Consider the following 23,409-nt stretch of genomic DNA (forward strand, 5'->3'; position numbering starts at 1 on the left):
TTTGACACTGGAAGGGACTCCCTCAGAAGGTGGTGGACTCTCCTTCCTTGGAGGTTTTTAAGCAGAGGTTTTTAAGCAGAGGATGCTTTAGTTGAGATTCCTGCGTTGCAGGGGGTTGGATTAAATGACCCTCGGGGTCCCTTTTGTACAATTTTGTGATTCTATGAATATGTCAGTTTCTGCTGAAAGGATTTAAAGTACTTAAGATTGTAGGAGACACGGGCTGGATCGATACACGTCAAAGAAGCGATTCAGTTAAACCCGTTGTAAACTCATATAGGGAAACCCGGTAGGGAAAGATGGGATTCCACAGCACCATCTGGTGTCGCAGTGTTATATCACATATACAACACATATAAAATGATTTTTCTTTACCAGTGATACTGAAGTGGTACTGTTCTGCTGATCGGAAGAGGGCAGCACAACAGTTGGCGGCCACTGAATGAACATAAGAACAGGCTTGTTGGATCAGGCCAAAGGCCCATCTAGCCCAGGATCCTGTTCTCACAGTGGCCAACCAGATGCCTATGGGAAGCCTGCAAGCAAAACATGAGTACAATAGCACTGGTCCAGTTATGGTCCCAGTGACTAGTATTCAGTGGCATGCTGTCTACAACAGTGGAACCTAGTTGTCATCAATAGTAGCCATTAATAACCATATTCTCAATGAGTTTGTCTAAGCTCTTTTAAAGCCATCCATTTTGGTGGCCATTACTATATCTTGTGGGAGAGGGTTAACTATGCTTCTTCCTACCTCCTGAATACCCAAAATACCACTTTTTTATTAATATTTTTATTAAGAACAAATTAGAAAACATACATATTCACAACAAAAGAAAATACAAAAGAAAAAGAAAATACATCCAACCAAGAAAAAAAATTAGAGAATATTTTGTCTTGTCCCATATTCACAGCCATCCATACCTCCATAAAATGCCATTCACAATAAAGCAGTGAAATGAAAGATAAGACATCAGAAAAAAGAAAAAAAAGAACAAAGAAAGAATAAAGAAGCAAAAGAAAAAGATCATAAGTGAAAACCCTTAAAAGTAGATAAGTACTCACAATACATAGCCGTTTCCCATCTATATTTATATTCAATTGTATAATTTCATCATACTCTGGTTTCTCTTCAGATTGTATAAATCTTTCGCCTTTTACAAAATACCACATTTCTAAGCTGTTAGCAATTATGCAGTTCAGTTTTACAAATCCTATTGCTTTTTCATAAAATAAAAGTTCTTTAACATCATCATTAGCATTTCATCCTGTAGTGCTTTATCCACATACACAGGCATAACAGCAGCAGTCCTTAATCTGGTTGGAGGCACAATAAAATAGAAAGGAACCTAAAATATTGAGTGCAGAGGCGGCATTTCACAAAAGTGAGGCATGTTTTCAGAGGAGAAACACAATACATTGCTGCCCACCGCATTTTATTGAACATTAAATATCACAGGTCAAAAACTAAGCTGGCTTTCAGTAAGTATTACGCACTGTCTGTGCTTCACTATGCACTTAATGTTCCTAACCTAAATGTGTTTTCCAATACTCTTCTTTAAAACCCAGCTGCTCAGCTTCTTGGAAAGAAGCAAGTTGAGGTTAGTGTGGATATAATGTATTCTAGACCACTCACTGTATTTTACAGGTATCTGTAGGGTAGAGCACCTTGTGACTATCATCTGTTCACAGCATGTGATAACCTAGATGATGGGTGTTAATGTCTAGAGCAGATGTTTGTTGCTTTGTGGAGGATTCCACTTTAGAGCAGCTGGGTGGACTAGATTTTCATTATCTCCTTTTCAGCCTTAGGGTTTTGCCTCATTTTTGCATTTTATAGGCAGTAAAGTGATGGTGGTACTTGTATAAATGCATTGAGTTCAGTAGGACCTGTAGATGCTGAAAGAAATGAAATAAAGACACCATATTGTGCATTAGAAATTCAAACATCAGCCTTCCTGGATGGAATGGTTTTTAAAGGGCTATTGCCATGTTCCAAGCAGCAATTCTTTATCATTTTTGGATGCGCTATTATTTTGCTTAATAAGTTTTGGTGATGTCCATGTGAACATATTTGCAAGACTTTTTTATTTTTAAATATCAGTATCTGCCTCTGTAACAAAGGTTCAAAGTAACTGAAAATAATCAGGTCCTGCTTTGATCCCATGTTATATTTCTAGAAGTCCAATGCTGCTAAGCTACAGTAGTGATATTAGCACAAGGAGTGGTGTGCACTACTACAGCAAATAGGGTATGCAACACTAGCTAGGGAATCTCTTCCCAAACATATCAGATGTTTTCCCTTCCAACCCTGTGATTTCAGGAGTTGCCTACAGGGGCTATGGGTCTCCAGATACCTTTGGGCTTCAATCCTCATCATCCCAGACTATTGACCATGTTGGCTGGGGTTGATGGGAATTGGAATGCAGCTCCCCCATTCCAGCTCTAACATGACTAGTTCTTATTTGGCCTCTTTAGTATTATGCTTTTCATTGCTGTCTTGGTTCCTGTTTGGCTGGTTCCGTAACACAGACAAGGCTACGGCACCTCATCACGTGATATTAATAAAAGCACATAAAATTACCAGGTGCTCCTAGATTACTTTGTTTCTCTCCCTGCAGGTTCCCAATCTAATTTAAAACATAAAACAAAAAGGAAGCGGGAAGAGGAAGGAGTAGATGGCTTATTGTGGCTATAGTTTGTGAAAATCCCCCCCCCTGAAGTTAGAGGTTCAAAATGCAGCAGTGGAAGAAGACCCTTCCTACTATCCTCCTCAGCAACCCAGGAGCCAGTCCCATTTAAAAATAAACAAAGTAGTGGCCTCTTGGTGGGTGTATTTTGGCATCACTGGTTTAAGTGGTATTGGTTTGGATCATGACTGACCCTTCTACAAACTCTTTCCATCCACAGAAAGCTTTTGATACATTTTTGCAGCTCCTCACATTGCTCCCAGTGTCCCCTAACCCTCCAGAGCAAACCTTCAGTGCTGGGCCCCTTCCTCTCCCGCCTCCTCTTCTGCCTCTGAGCCTGGACTACTTTTTGCCCTAGCCTCTTTCTCCTTACTAAACTCTCTTGCCCCTTCAGCTTCTGACACTCCTCCCATTCTTCTCCTTCTCCTCCCTCTGACCACTCATCGTTGTCCCAACACCAGCCCCCTGGTTCTGAGCCTTCTTCCCCTGGGGGTTATCCAGTTGGTGCCCCCCTCCTTTGCATCCAGCCAGTCCATGACGTGAGTGCAGGGTGGGGAGCAAAGGTGGGCAAAATATCCCAGAAGGAGCACGACATGTACCCCACCATAGCTACTATCCCTCTCCTAACACCCCATACACTCCAATCACTGGCTGAACATATAAATATAGTTTAAAGTTTTGTTTTGCTTTATAAATCAGAGCCACCCTTCCTTGTTGCTGCGAGCATTTCATAATTGCCATGGAGTGAATGTCATGGTTAATAAGAATATCATGTTTGACTTTGGGAATTTGCTACAGAATTGTGACCAAATAGTAAAGCATTAAAATGTTGGCATTTTGCTGATGGCCAATATTCTGGAATGAACGCCAGTCACAGACCTGTTTGCTAGACCTGCATTGTGACCACAAAACTATTTTTATTCAGAAATAATGGCTTTACGTGGTTCCATAGATCTATATGTCTCTCTCACACAAGCAGTTCTAAATAAATATCACTGGAGAAACAATACAAAATCTGTCTGGTAGCAAGAACAAATATTTATGGAATGCAGGCCACCATTGTGTTTATACTGCACTCAACTGTGACATAAAATGATATAAAACAGGAACTTTAAAAATTACATCTGGCATTTTGTTCTTTAGCGTATGATACCAAGCACCAATTATACTCCAAAGTCTTGATTTAAGGTCAGGAAGGATTTTTTTTTAAAAAATGAAACATATAACCTGGCTTTTGTCAGCAGAGTTAAAATGGCTGGATACTGATGCTTTAACAAAGCAGAATAGACGAACAAACCGCTTAGAGGTTTTACATACAATTAAGTAACATACAGTTTTTTCCTTAATAAAATAAAAAATAACTAGATAGGATCATTTACTGTAGACACCATATAACAGAAAGCAAGCAATATAGCTATTAAAAATGTAAGGGGAAAAGAGATGAAAATCACAACACTGATACCTAGTGCATGGAAAGTTCAGTTTCAAAAGGAATTACGGTAATGCAAGTTCCTGCTAGTAAAGGGACCCCTGACCATTAGGTCCAGTTGTGACCAACTCTGGGGTTGCGGCGCTCATCTCGCTTTATTGGCCAAGGGAGCCAGTGTACAGCTTCTGGGTCATGTGGCCAGCATGACTAAGCCGCTTCTGATGAACCAGAGCAGCGCACGGAAACGCCGTTTAACTTCCCGCCGGAGCGGTTCCTATTTATCTACTAGCACTTTGACGTGCTTTCAAACTGCTAGGTTGGCAGGAGCAGGGACTGAGCAACGGAAGCTCACCCCGTCACGGGGATTTGAACCCCCGACCTTCTGATCGGCAAGTCCTAGGCTCTGCGGTTTAACTCACAGCGCCACCTGCGTCCCTAAGTTCCTGCTGGATGTCCTCAAATTCTGGAGAGCTACTGCCAGTCAGTGTAGACATTACTGAGCTCGATGGACCAATGGTATGACTCAGTATAGGCAGCTTCCTGTGTTCCATTTACATTTCTTTTACATAAGCTAGTTGGTATAAATGTTGTCACTCTGGATTGCTTACCAAAACTCACCTTTAAATAATTGTATTGTTGTATATTTTGTTTTCCTTACTTTAATAAGTATACAAGAAGGAACGTTCAACAAACCCTACTGGTAATATTCAATATTTATTTTGCTGTGTGGTGTGACATAGTCCTTATGTAATTTTTGTGTGTGTGTTCTCCAGTGTATTCCAGTGTCCTGAGAGTGACATTATGAACTCATTTACTTGCCCCCAGGGTTATATTTTAGCATTGCTATTCTTCTTATGTAACTTTTTTTATTTCTTATCACAATACAGACAAAAAATGAACCCTGTTGGTAGTACACAATAAGAACCTAATACAGTGGACGCTTAGGTTGCGAATGTGATCCATGCAGGATTCACATTCGCAACCCGCAGCGTTTGCAACCCGCAGTGTTCGCAACCCACAGCGGCGCGTCTGCGCGGGTTGCAATTTGGCACTTCTGTGCATGCACAAAGCATGATTTAGTGCTTCTGCACATGCACGACTGCCGAAAACCGGAAGTAACCTGTTCTGGTACTTCCGGGTTTCGGCGGTCCGTAACCCGAAAAAACACAATCTGAAGCGTCTGTAACCTGAGGTATGACTGTACATCAAGGTATTTAATAGAAGCAGCCGCTGAACAGTCTTGGCATATTTATCAGAAATCTTTTCTAAAATTCTCAGGTTAAGTCACTGACTAATATGATATATGCTGTTTTGACCTGCAAATAATTTTATTCATATTCAGAAGCACAAGTAATTTTTTATTTACACTTCTTTTGGAGTGTATACTCCCTGTTCCTTACACCTTTTAATTTTTTAAACATATTTTTGCTGCTATGGACATTATTATCTTATTAATAGCCAACATAATGTAAGTATGTTATAGAAAAGCATATAGTTTATATGGATGTTGGTGCCACCGTACAAGAGATTAGTAGCCTTTTTTTTTTTGAAAAGTAGCTTTCATAGACTTATACCAACTTGCCCATAATGTCTTATAAGAATTCTTTTTCCCATGCCAAACTATTTGCTGTTTGCAACCTAATCTGTTTTCATGACAAAATGCTTCTCTAGATCAATTAAGAGGGAGGGAGGGAGGCCTTCAAGACATACAGGACCTGCTCCTTGGACATCTAAGCTTGAAGATGAATATAATGTGAAAACAGAGCTTGTAAAGAATTCCTAACCTGATAAAATGTGAGCCTGGCTTCCTCTTGTTTCACAACTGAAATGACAGATGTGCATACCTGCATAGTGAGTGCTGGATCAGTTACTTGACTTGCCCTTCAGCTGTCTACATTTTTCTTTTGCTTTAAAAATAATTAAATTTATTTTTATTAATTTAAAAGATTTTAAACACTTTCATACCAATTTAAAATTGTGAGGGTAGTTTACATATTTATCAATACAGTTGATAAATATGTCACAGAGACATATGGATGGGGTCTTTTCCACCACCCAGTGAGGATTTGTTGGCATACGTTTGTCTCTGGAGACAATGGAGGACTGTGCCTTTGGGGGAGTGAAGTTAAACTGTTGGAAGGTTACAGCAGGGGTCAGCAAACTTTTTCAGCAGGGGGCTGGTCCACTGTCCCTCGGACCTTGTGGGGGGCCGGACTATATTTTGGAAAGGAAAAAAAAAAAAAAGAATGAATTCCTATACCGCACAAATAACCCAGGGATACATTTTAAATAAAAGGACACATTCTACTCATGGAAAAACACGCTGATTCCTGGACCGTCCGTCCGTGGGCTGGATTTAGAAGGCCGGATCCGCCCCCTGGGCCTTAGTTTGCCTACCCATGGGTTACAGCTTCTGCTATTGCTGTAGAGACAGAGACAGGAGAGACATGTTTGTTGCAGCTGGGGCAGATGAAGGCATCAGGCTGTGATGCTACAGCTGCATCATGGTGTTTCTTTTTCCCAAGGAAACGGAAACCCCTGGAGTCTCTTGCCACTTGGGAGACTGGGGTGCATGCAACCATATTTTTTGTGAATGGCTGAGCAGATTGGAGGTGGGAGGCTCTGGCCAGGTGATGGCCTGCTACTCTGCTTGGCAGCTCAGTGTGAAACAGTTTTCGCCCCCTGGGAGAAAAGAACATGGAAATGAGTGCTTAACTTGCGCTTTATTCTGTTAGATCTCCAGAAGTGGTTTTACGTCATGTGAAATAACATTTATATTAAATAACCCCTTTTAAATAGCTGGTGAAATTTGTTTTGTTTACTTTCCATATTTTAACCAAGAAGAAAATGAGCATAATTTTAAAGGACAGAGGCACTTGTTCTTAATAGAAACGTTCTTTTTATTAAGCGGAGAAAATCTATGGCTACACTCTTTATCCACTTAGCTGGGAATAAGACCCATTGAAGTCATTTGTATATAATTGCGCAGTATATATCCTGTTACAACCTGTACTGGAAACAATTTGCACTGGGTACTATGAAAAGATGCTTCCTTTGTTCCCAAGACACCTGACCACCAGACAATAGGAAATGAAGCACAGAACAAAGTTATGCAAGATACAGAAGTAATTATTTGCCACTAGATTAAGGTACAAAATCCAATTCAAAGTTACAACTGGATTTTTCTAGAGAGGGTATGAAACAGCTTATGGAATTAATTTTAGATTTTGCCTGCTGTCCAGCACCAGATTAGCAAAGCAGGTGCGGAAATGTGTAAGATGCATTTTCCTGAGCAATGCAGTTTGGACTTTTGTATGCAAGGAAGTGTTGTGACTCACCAGGTGAAGACATGAGCAGTGGCGTAGCGTGGGGGGTGCAGGGGGGGGGCCGGCCGCACCGGGCGCAACATCTGGGGTTAGGGCAAATCCACGGGTTAGGGGGCGCAAATCCACGGGTTAGGGGGCGCAAATTACTTGCCTTGCCCCGGGTGCTGACAACCTACGCTACGCCACTGGACATGAGTACCCGTTCTCTCTCTCTTTTTTTAATCCTAATGCTGGAATCCCTTTGTGTTTCAGTCCCATATCAGTTCCCTACAGGAGCTGATGCATGGTGCAGTTCAGGTCCCAGACACTTGCTCAGATTTTTACCCATTATTCGAAAGCACAATGCTTTATTGACGGAACTGTAAATTAGTCCAAAGGTCTAAAAACACTTTTTTTGTGGCACTGCAAATCCTTTAGTATTTAAGGCCCAAAGGACTCTTTCCTTTTGCTGCAAGAGGCTAGGATATCTACCTCTCTAGAGGAAATTATCTAACCTATAGCAGCAGTTAGCGCCAGCAGAAGCGCATGAAAGCGGCCCTCTAAGGTCGGGAAACTGAGCAGGGATAAGCCCCTTTGGGGAAAACAATACCTTTTTTGCAAACTTAAATGCCACGACTAAGTACTTTCCCTTTTTTGTCAACCGAGCCCTACAGGGTCGTTTAACACCGAGTTCTTTGTGCGAGCAGCTTAAAGCCACACACTGCAACTGTTGTGGCGCCGGATGATCTCGGCGAGGGAGCCTGGCGTGGCTGTACCAGCTCGGGGCTCGCTCCCTCTGGCCCGGGTTAATCTGCATAGAGGAATGACAGGCATTCGGCTGAGCAGGAGCAGGCTGAGCTGGGCGGCAGCAGCAGCAGCAACAGGCGGAGGGAGGAGCAGGAGGAGGGCTTAGCAACTCGCGCGCAAGGGGAGGCAGCAGAAGTTGCAAGGAGGAGGCTGCTAATTGCAGCGAGCCAGCGAGCCAGCGCCGGGAGAAGGTGCCATGAGCCCTCGGGAGCTTCCGTGGGAGAGGAGACCTTACCGAAGGACCGAGAGAGCGGCCTGATTGTAGGACCCCCGGCCCTCTGCCAGGACCAAGACATGGGCCAGACGTCAGTCTCCACTCTCTCCGAGCACGCAAGCGGTGAGTGCAGCGGGGGAAGCGGCGCGCACGCAGGCAGGACGACTCTCCCTCCCCACCCCGCAAGATTGATCGTGTTTCCTTCGCAGCCGGGAGAGAGTCTACACCAGCATTAATGTCAACCAAGTGTTGCTTTCAGATGCTGCTGCGCGAGAAGCAGACCTTCCCAACTGTACTATACAGGTTTCTTGATCCAAGGAAAAGTAGAATACAGCCTCTTTGGGGGGCGGGGGTCTAGCAAGAGTTTCTCTTAAAGGAGCAGCTTTCTTTCTTTCTTTCTTTCTTTCTTTCTTTCTTTCTTTCTTTCTTTCTTTCTTTCCCTGCTCCTCCCCTTGAAAGGAACGGCTTCATGTCATTTTGAATTGCCTCTTTTAATAATAATAATAAAAGTAATAAAAAATTTAAAAACAACAACTTTTGGGGAAGGTTAAAGCTTTCCCTGAAACGCATAGTTCTGATTCTTTCGATTCCTGATTTTAAAAACAACAAGAAGAAGTAAGAAAACAACTGCTTTTTGTTGCTGAGATTCGCAGCACGTAGGTCATAACAGTCTACGCCCAGCTTCTCCTTTTACAAGCTTTATTTTGTTACCACAAGCGTGGTTTCCTATCATGCGTTTGCACTGTTAGTGTAGGCTCGGTGGCTACACATCTGCTTTTTTGCACATTCCTGTCCCCTTCCCTTTTGCACGGTTGTATTTCTAGTTATTAAAACTTAGAAATAAAGCTAACATAGTTTCAGAGAAGGGGTATGTGTATGTGTTAAAATGTCAACAGTGTTCTGATTTTTTAAAAAAGCCTTAACAATGGTAATCTATGTAAAATTTTGTTTTAACACCCCCCCCCAAAAAAAATCAGACGTTGGAGCTGATATTCTAATAGGAAAATGGGGAAACAGGGATCATTAACTTTTTATTTAATATATGTTGAGAATATTCAAGTTATTCAAGGCATGTTTTTTTAAAGGCTGTACTTGATTTAAATTGCTGTTCAGTAATCTGAAATACTGTTCTGTATCTGAAATTTTGAAATGTCAGCACACAAAAGAGTTCCATTAATTTAACAATGTATCAGCTAGTGCCTGCTAAGATAAAAGAAGATTGCACATACAACCTAAATTGATACCACAAATGTTTAAAATGTCTTTTAAAATTGCAGTGCCATATAAGAACTACCCCAGTTGTTTAAGTTTGAAACTGTGTGTGCTCATCTTACTGCTTTCCATAGAATACAAATGCTGCCACAATCCAGATAACTGCATGATTCAGAGCAACTAAACACTTCGCATATTACCATTAATGTAGGTACACTGATTTTTGAACAATGTGCACACAAAATTTGGATGGCATGTCTGCATTTTGTGTGTGTACTGCGTATGGGATTTCCCATCTCTCTTGCATACTGTCCCTGCATTGGCCCTAATTCATTCATATGTGTGGCAGAGATGTGGAAGAACAGGAAGTGTAGGTTGCTTGTGTTTCCTGTTTCTCCCTTGACATCACCCTGTCAGGTGTGAGTGATGAAATCTTGAATGATGTATGTAAATCAGCCCAACTCATCATGCCTGGTGTGAGTCTTTAAAAGAGTAGACTCCTGACTCATATGGCAGTTAAGAACACTTTGCCACTTGGCATGGAACAGCCTTTCTCAACCTGTGGGTCCCCAGATGTTGTTGAACTACAACTCCCATCGCTCCTAGTTAGCAAGGCCAGAGCTCAGGGATGATGGGAGTTGTAGTCCAACAACATCTGGGGACCCACAGGTTGAGAACTGCTGGATTAGAGGAAGGGAGGCTGCTATTGAAAAGGAATGCCAAAAGCACTGTTGGGTAGACATCAAAGGAGAGTTCTATTGGGGCCACAGAGACCTAGAATCTCTAAATATTTTCCTTCTCTGATGGCAGCTTCGTGGTTACTGTGTATTGCTCATCATTGTACAGCACCCAACTGTTTTAGATGCTTTATAAACAATATTGTTTAATATGTGTTTCTATAGTGGCCAGTTTAAATGCAGATACCCCTCCCTCAGTACTTCTTGAATAGGGGAGCAGTAAGGAGCATTGTGTCGAGAAGATTTATCTATTAAAAAAATTACAGAAAGCTTTTCAATCAAACAGTTTATACCAACAAACCATTAATATAATTTTAAGCCTTCCCCCCACCTTGATTTGCAAATCCACATTTCCTGGAAGAACTAGGATAAGGCAGGGTGTGTCAGGAGAAGGAGGAGTCCAGATACACTTCCTTAGTTGGAATTCTTCCAGGGAAGCTGAGAGGAAGGGGGAAACCAGAATGTCTGTGAGGGGGCAATTCTTCTCTCTTGCACAGCCAGTCTCCCACTCTTGTTCAACATACACTTAGGAAAAGGAAGGACAGATGGAGGGAGTTTTTCTCCCTCTCTCGTACGGACATCCAACGAAGCTGAATGTTGGAAGATTCAGAACAGACAAAAGAAAGTGCTTTTTCACACAGCACATTGTTGAACTGTGGGATTTGCTAACAACAGAGGCAGTGCTGCCCAACAACTTGGGTGGCTTTGAAAGAGGATTAGACAAATTCGTGGAGGAAAAGGCTCTCAATGGTGCCTCTACCTTCACTGTCAGAGGCCAGTGTGCCTCTGAATACTAGTGGCTGGGAACCGTAGGAGAGAAGGATGCTGTTATGCTCAGGTCTTGCAGGCTTCCCATAGGCATCTGGCTGGCCAATGTGAGAACAGGATGCTGGTCTAGATGGGCCACTGGCTTGATCTGGCAGACTGCTCTTATGGGCAAGCTGTTGGCAGCTGCGGACCAGGCAACTCTCAAGAAGCCATAGTCAACCTGTGAGCTCCCAGTTACCAATATGATCTACCACCTTTGCCTTTAATCTTGCTAAGATGTAACCTACTTGACAGCTGAGGACATTGGCCCTCTTCTAAGTAAGATAGGCCTAGATTTTCAACATAAAAGAAGACAAATCCTACAGTGTGTCCTACTTGCTCACCTGGTAAAGTTTTTTGTGACATACATCTGTTTGTCTAACAGGTGTGTTTCAGATGCTTTGTCTAAATCATAAAATCTGTAACATTTTATAGATGTCAGTGCGATGAGTGGTCCTCGGATAGACTGTTTGAGTGTAGTATTTCAGCTAATCAAAATTTTAAGCTTTTGAGAACTGCTGGATTTGAGATGGCTAAAGGGAAACCACTACAAGGGTGATGTCTGTTTTTAGAATGAAATATCCATAGTGTGTTCAGATATCTGAATACAGGTAGGTAGCCGTGTTGGTCTGCCATAGTCAAAACAAAATAAAAAAATTCCTTCCAGTAGCACCTTAAAGACCAACTAAGTTAGTACTTGGTATGAGCTTTCGTGTGCATGCACACAGGTATCTGAAGAAGTGTGCATGCACACGAAAGCTCATACCAAGAACTAACTTAGTTGGTCTTTAAGGTGCTACTGGAAGGAATTTTTTTATTTTGTTCAGATATCTGGAGATAGCAAAGCAAAAGGAGCTGTGTAAGTGGGCACAAAGGGGACGTGGGTGGCACTGTGGTCTAAACCACAGAGCCTAGGGCTTGCCAATCAGAAGGTTGGTGGTTCGAATCCCCGTGACAGGATGAGCTCCCATTGCTCAGTCCCAGCTTCTGCCCACCTAGCAGTTCGAAAGCATGTCAAAGTGCAAGTAGATAAATAGGTACCACTCCAGCGGGAAGGTAAACGGCGTTTCCGTGTGCTGCTCTGGTTCGCCAGAAGTGGCTTAGTCATGCTGGCCACATGACCCAGAAGCTGTCTGCGGACAAACGCCGGCTCCCTCAGTCTATAGAGTTAGATGAGCATGAAACCCCAGAGTCGTCCGTGACTGGACCTAATGGTCAGGGGTACCTTTACCTTTAAGTGGACACATAATTTGCTGCATGTCTTGATCCTTTTGCACAGAAGGCGGTAGGTAGGTTGTGCAGTGTGATCATCTTGGGAGGATCAGCGTTCAAAACACCCATTGTTCTAGGTGCATTTTGTAACATGGAATTTCATTAGTGCAAGCAGTTTCTGAGCTCTGGGCACAGTACTGCGCCTAAGATTTCAGATTTAAACTGCAGAGTGGAAGGAGGGGAGGACCTTTTTCTGCCGCCCCACTTCCAGCTATTCTCTGAAGACTGGAGAAGAGACCCTCTTAAGTATATTAGAGGGGATAGGCAGGGGACAGACTAGACCCTGTGTAAAATGAACATAATATTTTAGCTGCAGTTCATTCATTTTCAACTTTTATTCTGGTTATAAAAAGCATGCCTAGACATTCTGTTGTTGCACCCATTATCTAGGTTTAAGGTGCCATTTAACTCCTAGCTTTCATATCTCAGTTTCCAACACTGGTGAGGATATCTGTGTGTTGGGCCATAAGGACAGCCACATGGGTATAGGGCTGTGCTGCTAAGAAACTGCATGTTAAGGAACAAAAACCTGTCTGTGAAGGAAGAATGTGTTCAGTATTTCAAGTAATAAAATGCAATGACATTTTTCAGAGTAGGATACAGTGAAATCCAGGAAAAAGAAATTATGGAGTAGGACGTCCATGGGCAGCTTTGAAGCTTAAAAGAAAACCAAGTTTTTAAAGACTTATACAATATATATTAGATAATTTACAGATCTCTGAGGGCAGAACCAAATACAGGCAACTGTATTTTTTCTGTATGTTTTGATTGACGTGCGGTCGCACACATGCATACACTGCAGAACCTGGAGGTGATCCTAAAACGTCACTAAAAAGGCAGGGTGGAATATTTTATGCAGGCCCCACTGATGTGTGTGGAGGTCTAGTATGTAACCTCCATGCAAAATGATGATTGCCTTTATACAAATTAGGTCTCCCATTTCTGGTATCTTCTAATTGCCTCCCGACCTCCCACCACCATTGCTTGCGTTTGTATTGGTCATCAGCTATGATAAATTCCCTCAAAGTGCTTTTCTTATATTTACCCTTAGATGTTTTGAGATCATCAGAGTAGGTGTGCTTTGAATGCACCTGTATTCTGAAATGAAGATGGCAGCCATATCCAGGAACAGGTGCTGGTTTTTGCCTCATTGTAGAATTTACTTCCAAGAGAAGCCCAACAAGCTAATTTTCTACTCTGTTCCAGAAATGGCTGGAGATGTGACTCCAGAGGCAGGGTTTTCTAGTTAGTACAGTGGTGCCTCGCAAGATGAAATTAATTCGTTCCGCAAGTTTTTTCGTCTTGCGAGTTTTTCGTCTTGCGAAGCACGGTTTCCCATAGGAATGCATTGAAAATCAATTAATGCGTTCCTATGGAAACCGCCTTCAGACCAGGTCCGGGGACAGTCTGTCCCCCGACCTCTTCTGAAGGCTGGGGGGGGGGGACAAGGGCTTTTCTTCCCACCCCCAGCATTTTAAAAAAACCCGGGACAGCAGAGGCCTTCTCCGCTGTCCCGGGGTTTTTTAAAATGCTGGCGGGCGGCAGCACTGCCGCCCACCAGCATTTTAAGATCGCCCCGGACAACGGACTTCTCCGCTGTCCCGGGGCGATTTTAAAGCCCCCGGGAAGGCAGGCAGGGGGGGAGCAAAGACTTTCGCCCCCCGCCAGCCTTCAGAAGAGGCCCAGGACCTCTTCTGAAGGCCGGCGGGGGGCGAAAGTCTTTGCTCCCCCCCGCCTGCCTTCAAAAGCCGTCCGGGATAGTGGGAAGCGCTTCCCTGCTATCCCGGACCGCTTTTAAAATGCTGGCGGTGGGGAGCAAAGCCTTTCGGCCCCCGCCGGCCTTCCTGGACCTCTTCTGAAGGCCGGAGGGGGGGGAAAGGCTTTGCTCCCCACCGCCAGCATTTAAAAGAGGTCCCCGGAGATTTCCCTATGGGCTTTCCCTATGGAAATTCGTCTTGCAAAGCGCCTCGAAATACGGAAAACCCTTTCGTCTTGCGGGTTTTTCGTCTTGCGAGGCATTCGTCTTGTGGGGCACCACTGTATACTGTCTTTTTTAAAAAAAAGATATTGGTCTTTAACATAAAGCATATGATTCTGTGTTAATTGTATTTCTGGTTGTTTAGTATCAATGCTTACCTGTAAGTTGCTTTTGAGAGCTTCAGGTATAATGTAAGATATAAATGTTTAAATAAATAATCAGTCAAAATATTCAGTCAAAAATATCTAAGAGTTTTGCATAACTTACTCTTCTTCTTGTGTCCTTTCAAGAAATTATGTTTAAAAGTTTTTCTAAAGTTAAAGGATGTTGGATGGGTTAGATACTGTGTTTTTCTCTTGCTTACTAATATACTGTATAAAGCATGCTTGTGGTCTTCAAAAGCTTCAAAGGAGTAATGCTCCGTAATAATTCTTCACAAAGTAATGCTTGGATCCCTTGGAACTGGTCATTTTGATAACCAAGCCTTTTTATTTGTCTGGGTGTTTTCTTACTGGGAAGATGGGACCAAAATATGTTTCCTCTCTCCTGTAATCAAATAGTTATTAGCCCATAGAATCCTGCTGTTGTGTTTGGCAGTCAATGAAGGCAGTATCTTAGGTCAAAAGCTAGCTTGGTTTTCAGCTAGTTCACTCTTAGATCTCCTGGGGTTGGGGACTTCCTGTTTATGAACATAACAAAAGCATTTTTCCTATGTGCACACAGAGGAAGTTGGTCTTATGCTGACCGAGTAATCATGTCACTGACAGCTACTTACAAATACTGTAGCAAAGGTACTCCTTCTTTTAGAGAAACAGTAACAATAATTACCCCAACAAGTGAATACTGTATTGGTTGAAGTTGCATAAAAATAACACAAATGCTAGAGAATAGATAAACTGGATACATCCTAGGCCTCTACTATAATGGATGATACTAATAGTGACAGAATAATTCAGATTTGGCCCCTAGATAATGGCTTCACATATCTGTTCCTCCATATCTTGTACCACAGATTGTGGATATATTTTTGAGAGCTATACCTATAACAGAAGATCTGTGAAAACTTGCAAATAAGTTCATATGTTTCAGGTCTGATTTCGGCACAGAATCTGGCTTGGTCTTCCTATAGGAAGAAAAACACAGAGAGTGTGATCCTGTTGATTCTTTTGGATTCTCCAGTGATTTTTGATAGAGCATGCAATCTTTCTGTCAGAGCTTGCTATCCTTTCGGAGATGCTGGATGTGAATTTTGAACTGACAAGTAGCTGGTAAAAAAGTGTGTATCTGTGCACCTGCTTGTGTGTGATTATGTGGGCCTATCCCCACCCACTTTTTGAATTTGCCTCCCAAAAGTTTTCCATGGGGAAAATATGGCTCTCAGTCTCAGCTCATAAGAGGTTTTCTAGCCCTGGATAAATAGGTCCCTTTCCCTCACTGGTGCTCTGCTCAAGATTTCACGTATTTTTCTGAGTGGAGTTGGTGAGAAATAGTCATTGAGAAAAATAGGTGTTCAGTTACCCTGACCCTCAGTGCATGTAAAGAATCAGAAAGAACTACCAAATGGTGAAAGCATCTATGTTGCGTTTTCTGATGAGGCCTTAGGGAAGAAAGTTTAGAGGAAAGCAAATGGCTCTTGCCAGTGCCTTTGCTTGAGCTCCTTGAGATGCTTTTGTGATCTGTTTTGATCTTTGGCATCACTATGCAGTGGATCAAGATTTCCTAGCATTGTAAGATAACATGAGCACCCATCATGAAAATCATTGATGCCCTTACTAAATTGGGGTTGATGGAGAGCAAGGAAGAACTGACTATGGTATCGCAACATCTGCTTTTTGTACTCTATTGGATTTACCAATGAGTTTCAGGTCTTTTTCTGTGTGTGGAATAGGGGTGGGGAAACTGTAGCTCTCCTGATTTTTGTGGATTACAAACTACCATTTGCCCTGCTGATGAAGGCCCCTGGGAGTTGTAGTCAGCTACATCTGGAGAACCACCCTTGGTCAGCCACTGCTAGTATAGAACATACCAGTTGAGAATAATTGTTGCCAGAGTTCAGTTGCCTTGTACTGGCACTTTGACACAAGAGTATGAGCACACACCTCATAAGTGTTTGGCTGAAGCAGCACATTAGACAGTCAAAAAACTATTACAAGAAAAAGATCCCTGTAGCACACACACACAAAAACTCCTGTTTCTCTGTATTTGGGATTTTTGGTGAGCTCCTTTCTGCGTCAGCTTGTGATTTCTGATGTTATCTGACCTGTTCTTTAAGGAAAATCACACTTCTACAATACTGTCTTTCCCTTGATTATAAATAAAGCTCATAAGAATTCAAAAGTACAGTAAACAACTTTCCATTTGTCACAGTCATAAAGCCAATAGGTATACTACCACAAGAGTACTGTTGGGAAAGAGACTGAAGCTACTTTGAGCCTGATTATTGATGCAATCTAAGATATCAGTATGGGCAGGACAGGGACAGCACAGGTCAGGAGCACATTTACTCCCTGATGTTTGCCCCTGACATGATTGTTTTTTGGCTATGCATGCAAAAAGGCGAATAAGGGATGTTCCCGACTTTCTCCTGATGAGGCTCAATCTAATGTCTTTGCTTGCTGCCTCCCTGCTATATGCATTAAGTCACTGGAGCCTGCTCCTGGCAGTGTGTTTATTGTGTGTTGTGGCCCCTTCCTGTGGGTTTTCTCCACCCTTAAATTGGGTATTAATGCCTTGTGTGTGCACTCTGTGTGTTTGTGTACACTCTCATTTATTGCCTATGTTCTGTGCTCCAAAATGGTGGTTGTAAGCAGTGCAAGGAGATTCAAACCTGTGTTTGTAGAACTTGGAAGTAAGGCAGTCATTGTTTGCTGTGACACTGGGAGTGTTGTGTCATCATTTTAAGTACTGTGTGTACAGCGAACCTGGGATAAGTTGCCATCTTGAGTTCATTGTCTCCCTTTGTGTGTGTGTGTGGGCATCATGTTTGGCACAGACTACGATCGGGAGGCTTTGGTGATGCTGGTGGGTGATGTCTGCTATTTTAATGCCATTTTCTGATTGTCTTTGTTCCTACTTTTCAGCCTCCTCCTCGGCTGAGTGAGTGTAGGATACAGTGATGCCCCACTGGCACAGAAACAACAGCTTTCCTCCCTCATATGTCACTGGTGCATAGGATTGCCCTGCCAGCATTTTTGAAACTTTTCATTGATGCGTTTTATTCTGCCTTTGAAATCTATGGGATTTCAGAGGACTTCACTCAGGCAGGGTAAAGGTAAAAGTAAAGGGACCCCTGACCATTAGGTCCAGTCGTGGCCGACTCTGGGATTGCGGCGCTCATCTCGCTTTATTGGCCAAGGGAGCCAGCGTACAGTTTCCAGGTCATGTGGCCAGCATGACTAAGCCGCTTCTGGCGAACCAGAGCAGCACACAGAAACGCCGTTTACCTTCCTGCCGGAGTGGTACCTATTTATCTACTTGCATTTTGACGTGCTTTCAAACTGCTAGGTTGGCAGGAGCAGGGACCGAGCAACGGGAGCTCACCCCGTCATGGGGATTCGAACCGCTGACCTTCTGATCAGCAAGTCCTAGGCTCTGTGGTTTAACCCACAGCGCCACCTGCGTCCCCACAGCTCAGGTAGTGAGATATAAATAGAAGTCTATATTCCGGGGTGGAGAACATCAGGCCTAGGGGTCAGGCACAGCCCTCTAGGCTTCTCTGTCTGGCCCGCAGGACTCTCCCTAGGCCATGACCCCGCCTCTCCCCCTTCCTTTGTTCTGGTGTTTTTCCTTTCAATATTTCGCCAAATTAAGCTCACACTGTTGCACCCCATATTTATATGTTTGAAGGCAGGACTACTGAAGAGTTACTATGGAACAGTGGCATGCATACACACATCCCTTCTCAAATTGGACACATTTCTGGTACATAAATTCAGAGGAGTGTTAATGAATGGTAATCTGCCTGTGGATTCTGTTTTGACTGTGATGTCATAGAAAATGAGTGCAATATTCCCTTGCTGCTCCACTCTGCAAAGTGCTGCTAGCAGAATACATTTGTATGTGTAATGTAGGGTTATGGATTTGGCAAAGGGGATATTTATTTGGTAGGCTGCTGTTGTAGTCTTAGGGTATAAATTGCCAGAGTTTCCAGGCTACTTACTTAAAGCACTACCCCCCCCCCAAAAAAAACCCCTGTAAACTTAAAAGGAAAGAAATAGTTGACAGTGTGCAGAAACAGGAATAGAATCAGATAAAGAATGTTTTGCAAAATACTGGTGACTAACCTTTTGTTGGGCCTTGATGGGTTTAAAAATGTCACCAACCACTCCTTTTTAAATGCATGAGAAAGATAAACTTACTTGTTCGGAAGCAATTTAAAACTGTAGAGTATAAAAATAACTACTTCTGGCTCCTGATTTTTTAAACACATGTTTCTGTGAAGCAGAATACATTGCTATAACTTGGGAGTTATTTTATTTTATTTTAATTATGTGCTATAAGCCACTTAAAGATTAGAATATGCTGAAACATTGCGGGAGAAAAGGTTTAAAAAAAACAAAAAGAAAAACCTCATAGATTCAACAGCTTGTTCTTTCCTTCCATACCAGCTTCTTCGTTACTGGCAAGACACAGAGAAGGTATTTGCAATGAAATTAAAATCACATCTCTGTTGTCTGCTTAACTTTCTTTCTTTCTTGGATCAAATGTCTATTGGTTGGTGAGGGGAAAGTGCAAGGTTCCAAGACAGTACGGACCAGTTTGGTTCACATCAGCAAACCAAACATTTCCTCCACCTAACTGATGCGTACCTGGCCTCCATTGTTTTGGTCAAAATAAAATAAAATAAATTTAAATATATTATATGACCTAGCATCTGGGTTTTGGTTTATTGTGGTCGCCTTCTTCTGCCAGTGTACTTCCCCCAAATTAATCAATTAATCAATTAATTAATTACAATTGTATACTGCCCTTCATCCGTAGGATGGTTTACAGCATAAAAATACAAGATAAAAACACAAAATACATAATAAAAACAAAAACTCCCTCCCCTCTCCCCTCTCCCCTTCCAAAAACACATTTAATAGGGCATAGGAAGTTAATCAGCCCAAGGCCTGTTTAAAGAGGTCTGTTTTCACCTGGCGGCTAAAGGTGTATAATGAAGGCACCAGCTGAACTACCCAGGGGAGAGCATTCCACAGCCCTACATATAATACACTGCAGTAATTCCTTAATACTTTAAATATTCCTCAGTATGAGATTTCTCTTATGATCTTTTAAGTATGAGGGCATCTGTTTATGATCTGCCACTGTCATAGCCCCATGCATGACTTGCTTGCATGTAGGGCAAAGCCATGTCGAATCAGGAGTGGGGTCGTGGTTTTTAGCCTCACTGTCAACATCCCATCTGCTTTTCTCTTGTTGACCACACATTGCACATGGTTGTCTGTCCTAGTGCCTCAGTTGCGCAGAGGACCCACATGTGATCAAGAGCTCGCTCACACACTTAAGTTTCTTTACAGCCAGCTGCATTGTCGGAGAAATCAGATGAGATGTTGGAGACAGGGTAAAAAAGCCTAGCCTTGCTCCTGATTCAGCATGTTGCCCTACACATGACTAACATATGCATAGGCTATGCCTAGTTTGGTGCCTAGGGAAAACAAATGCCAGATGGAACATTTATATTAGGAAGAATTCAAGCGATGATAAGATGAGTTCACACATTCAAACTGCAAGCATGAATCACAGTGTAGTGATCCAGCCCAGATTGTTCCTTCTTGTCATCCCCCAGCTTGACTTCTGTTTTAGCAACTGGTAATGCTCGCACACTTTCTCTTTGAGGTATGAAAATGTAAGATCTGCACTGTACTTTTGGATTACTTGACAGTAAATTAGGTTCACCTGTAGTTCTTTTGCTTTTCCACACAAAACAGGTCTAAATGGATTTTCCACAAGATAAGAAGTTTATTCTTACCAAAATAAAATTTGGCTTTCCATCCCCATTCCTAGCATTCATATGAAACTGGTTTTCATATTTATTGTGAGCAGTGCTTTTTTATGGAGGGATGCAGGGGTACATATACCCTAAACATTTTGTGAATCTAAGTTTGGCCTCATTGAGGGGCAGTATTTCAATATGAGTAGGAAAATGAGAGTACCTCTAAAGTTTTTTTTAGACCCCCCCCCCCCGCTGATTATGAGGCTAAAACAGGCAAAAATAAATTAATGAAGAAGCATGCTGTTAACTGAGCCCTCCCTGATAAAACTGTTTTCCAGTGATCAGTTAATCAAGGCTTTAAATGAATAACTTTACACATACCATTAAAGGGTTTTTAACTTTACACAAACCATTAAAGGGTTTGCCATTTTGTATTGAAGCCACCATGCCTACAATACCAGCTGTAAATATTAAAGCATAAAACTTTAGTGTCTTTCTTGGGGTAGCAATGGGAGTAAAATACATTTTTCCCTGAAATCAGGAAACATTAGTATACGACCTAGAAATGGAGGAAGAGATGTGTGACAGCAGAAGCCCTTGTCTTATGTTGAGAGTATTAGCTGTTTACATGTGCATTAAAGATTCTACCTTAAAAACAAACAACCCATACTCGGAGTAGAGTAGGCATTGGTTAGATACCATTCTTTATCCTTGGGTAAAGTATACCCAAAAGTTTCGGTGCCTTGAACTCTGAGTATTTTAAATGTGCTGAAATTTAACCATCATTAGAATTATATGCCACTATCTAACCATTAATTAGAATGAAAATTCTTGATGCTGTTGAATGTACCAAGAATGAAGAACTAGGAATATGAACTAGAAGCCTATATTTAATAGAGTCAAAGACAAGAAGAGGCCATATCAATAATCTGTTTCAGAATCCTCCTGGTGAATGTGGTGGTTTTTCCTATGGAGTTTTTGCAGCTTCACGCTGTTAATACTCTTCCTGCTCCGGGCACCAAATATAAAAACAAATGCTACTAGTAATGAGGGAATACAGTGCTTTTTCTTAATTTAGTCATGCATAAACATCCAGAGGAATAAATTAAGTGTGTTATGACTCTACTACACAGTAAGTAGAGTCCTGTTACTGGTATTCCAGTAAAAAGCATAGATAGCGACTGTGGGCATGTTCCTTTTTTGAGGTAAAACAATGGTGTGCTGGTACTCATATATGGATAAAAATGCTGTAGGTGCCAGCACAAAATGGCTGCCATGGGCAACAGAAAAAGAGGTGACAGTACACACTGAATACCATGACAAAAATGCATTGCATTGCTGTTATATGCAGCAGAGAAGAAGTGGGATGGTTATATGCCTGCCTGAAAACAACTGTGGACAGAAGAGCTCACTCTCTGTGTGTGTGTTTGTGTGTTTCCCTCTGTCACAAGTGGTGTGTGGCCATTGTTTGCCATATAAACATTTCTTCAATCAACTGCTCTGTTTTTATAGTTATGGCTAAGAGGTGATGTCAGCATTGCATTCCAGACAGGAGTAACAATGCCAATGATACATTTTCAGTGTTGTAACAGAAATGATGGTACATAGGAGGCCATCAGAGAGCCATCATACCACTTTGGCTGTTTCTGTAGTGAGAAAGAATGGGACTGAGATGTGCCGACAGCTGGCATAGGGGGAGGGGAGGGAGAGAAGGGAGCTTGCGTTGTTTTTGCTTGCCTACAATCCATAAAAAATTAAAAAGCTAAATCACATAAAATTATGTTTTTTAAATCTCTGTAAATTAAACCTTTTTTATAATCTTGATATTTGCGATTACAGTTTATGATGTTAAATGCAGAGATGATTGCGTATAGCTATAGTCCTTTGTTGTTAAGCCCTTTAATTTCCAGGGATGGCTTTTCAATGTGATACCTCTGTATTAATTTGGTAAAGAAGTTGGACGGGAGAGACTGCTCTGAGTGTGTTTCTGTCTTCCCCGCCCCTCGCCATCCCCCTTTCCTTAGTAGAGAACTTGAAACATTAAATGAAACAGCTGTTTGCCATGAGTGAAATGTGATGCCTGATAAAATGGGTCTCTGACTGGCTCAGCTTCCTCTGTTCTGTAGGAAAGGAACCATCATTGGCCTTGACAGGATCCCTGTTCTTCTTCAAAGAGAAAAAAGATTCATTAAAAACAGCAACTATATACCTTTGCACATGACCAAATGTGATCTAAAATTTAGAGCTGGCAAACTGAATTATTTGGACAGGTTGCTGCCAGAGTTCCTTTGATACTTTTATGTCAACCTTTGAGTTGTATCCATTGGTGATTTTGTACTAGCAGAAAGTGCTCCTTCTTGCTCTCCACAGTTCTGGGTGACGACCCCAAGCCTAGGGAGCAGTTTTTTGGGGGAGTGCTGTGTGCTAGGTGGAGGGGGGAAATTGGGTGGCTATGCCTTCCTTGAACAGAAGCATCTTTTGCTAGTCCAAACTGACCATATAACACTACCCATTGTTGTTGGTGAGTTTGCAGAGAGTAGGAAATTGACCAGTTGGTGCTAGTGCAGCCACAGCCACTGCAGCAGCCATCTTTTATGACAAAACAGAATTAGACTACATATTACGGATTAAAGTTAGGGATGCAGGTGGCGCTGTAGTCTAAACCACAGAGCCTCTTAGGCTTGCTGATCAGAAGGTCGGCAGTTCGAATCCCCGCAACAGGGTAAGCTCCTGTTGCTCGGTCACAGCTCCTGCCAACCTAGCAGTTTGAAAGCACGCCAAACAGTGCAAGTAGATAAATAGGTACCGCTCCGGCGGGAAGGTAAACAGCGTTTCCGTGCGCTGCTCTGGTTTTGGTGTTCCATTGCGCCAGAAGCGGCTTAATCATGCTGGCCACATGACCAGGAAAAACTGTCTGCGGACAAACACCAGCTCCCTTGGCCTGTAAAGCGAGATGAGCGTCGCAACTGGACTGGACTTAACTGTCAGGGGTCCTTTACCTTTACTTTATTTGATTAAAGTAC

At 42.4% G+C, this 23,409-nt stretch overlaps 1 protein-coding gene across 4 annotated transcripts in view; it reads left to right on the forward strand.

The window, feature by feature from the left end:
• PHACTR2 (phosphatase and actin regulator 2) overlaps window positions 1-23,409 on the forward strand; it is a 91,868-nt gene that overhangs the window by 26,458 nt on the left and 42,001 nt on the right. The window contains exon 1 of one of the 4 annotated variants that reach the window (XM_081855297.1): window positions 8,333-8,568. The exons of the other annotated variants lie outside the window; for them this stretch is intronic. Within the exon in view, the coding sequence (XP_081711423.1) occupies window positions 8,526-8,568 (43 nt within the window). The 5' untranslated portion in view covers window positions 8,333-8,525. Of the gene's footprint in view, window positions 1-8,332; window positions 8,569-23,409 lie in introns of those variants that run through there. 4 annotated transcript variants of the gene reach the window in all.

Source organism: Podarcis erhardii (assembly GCF_964252035.2).
Source record: "Podarcis erhardii genome assembly, chromosome: 3".
In the NCBI taxonomy this organism is placed as follows: Eukaryota; Metazoa; Chordata; class Lepidosauria; order Squamata; family Lacertidae; genus Podarcis; species Podarcis erhardii.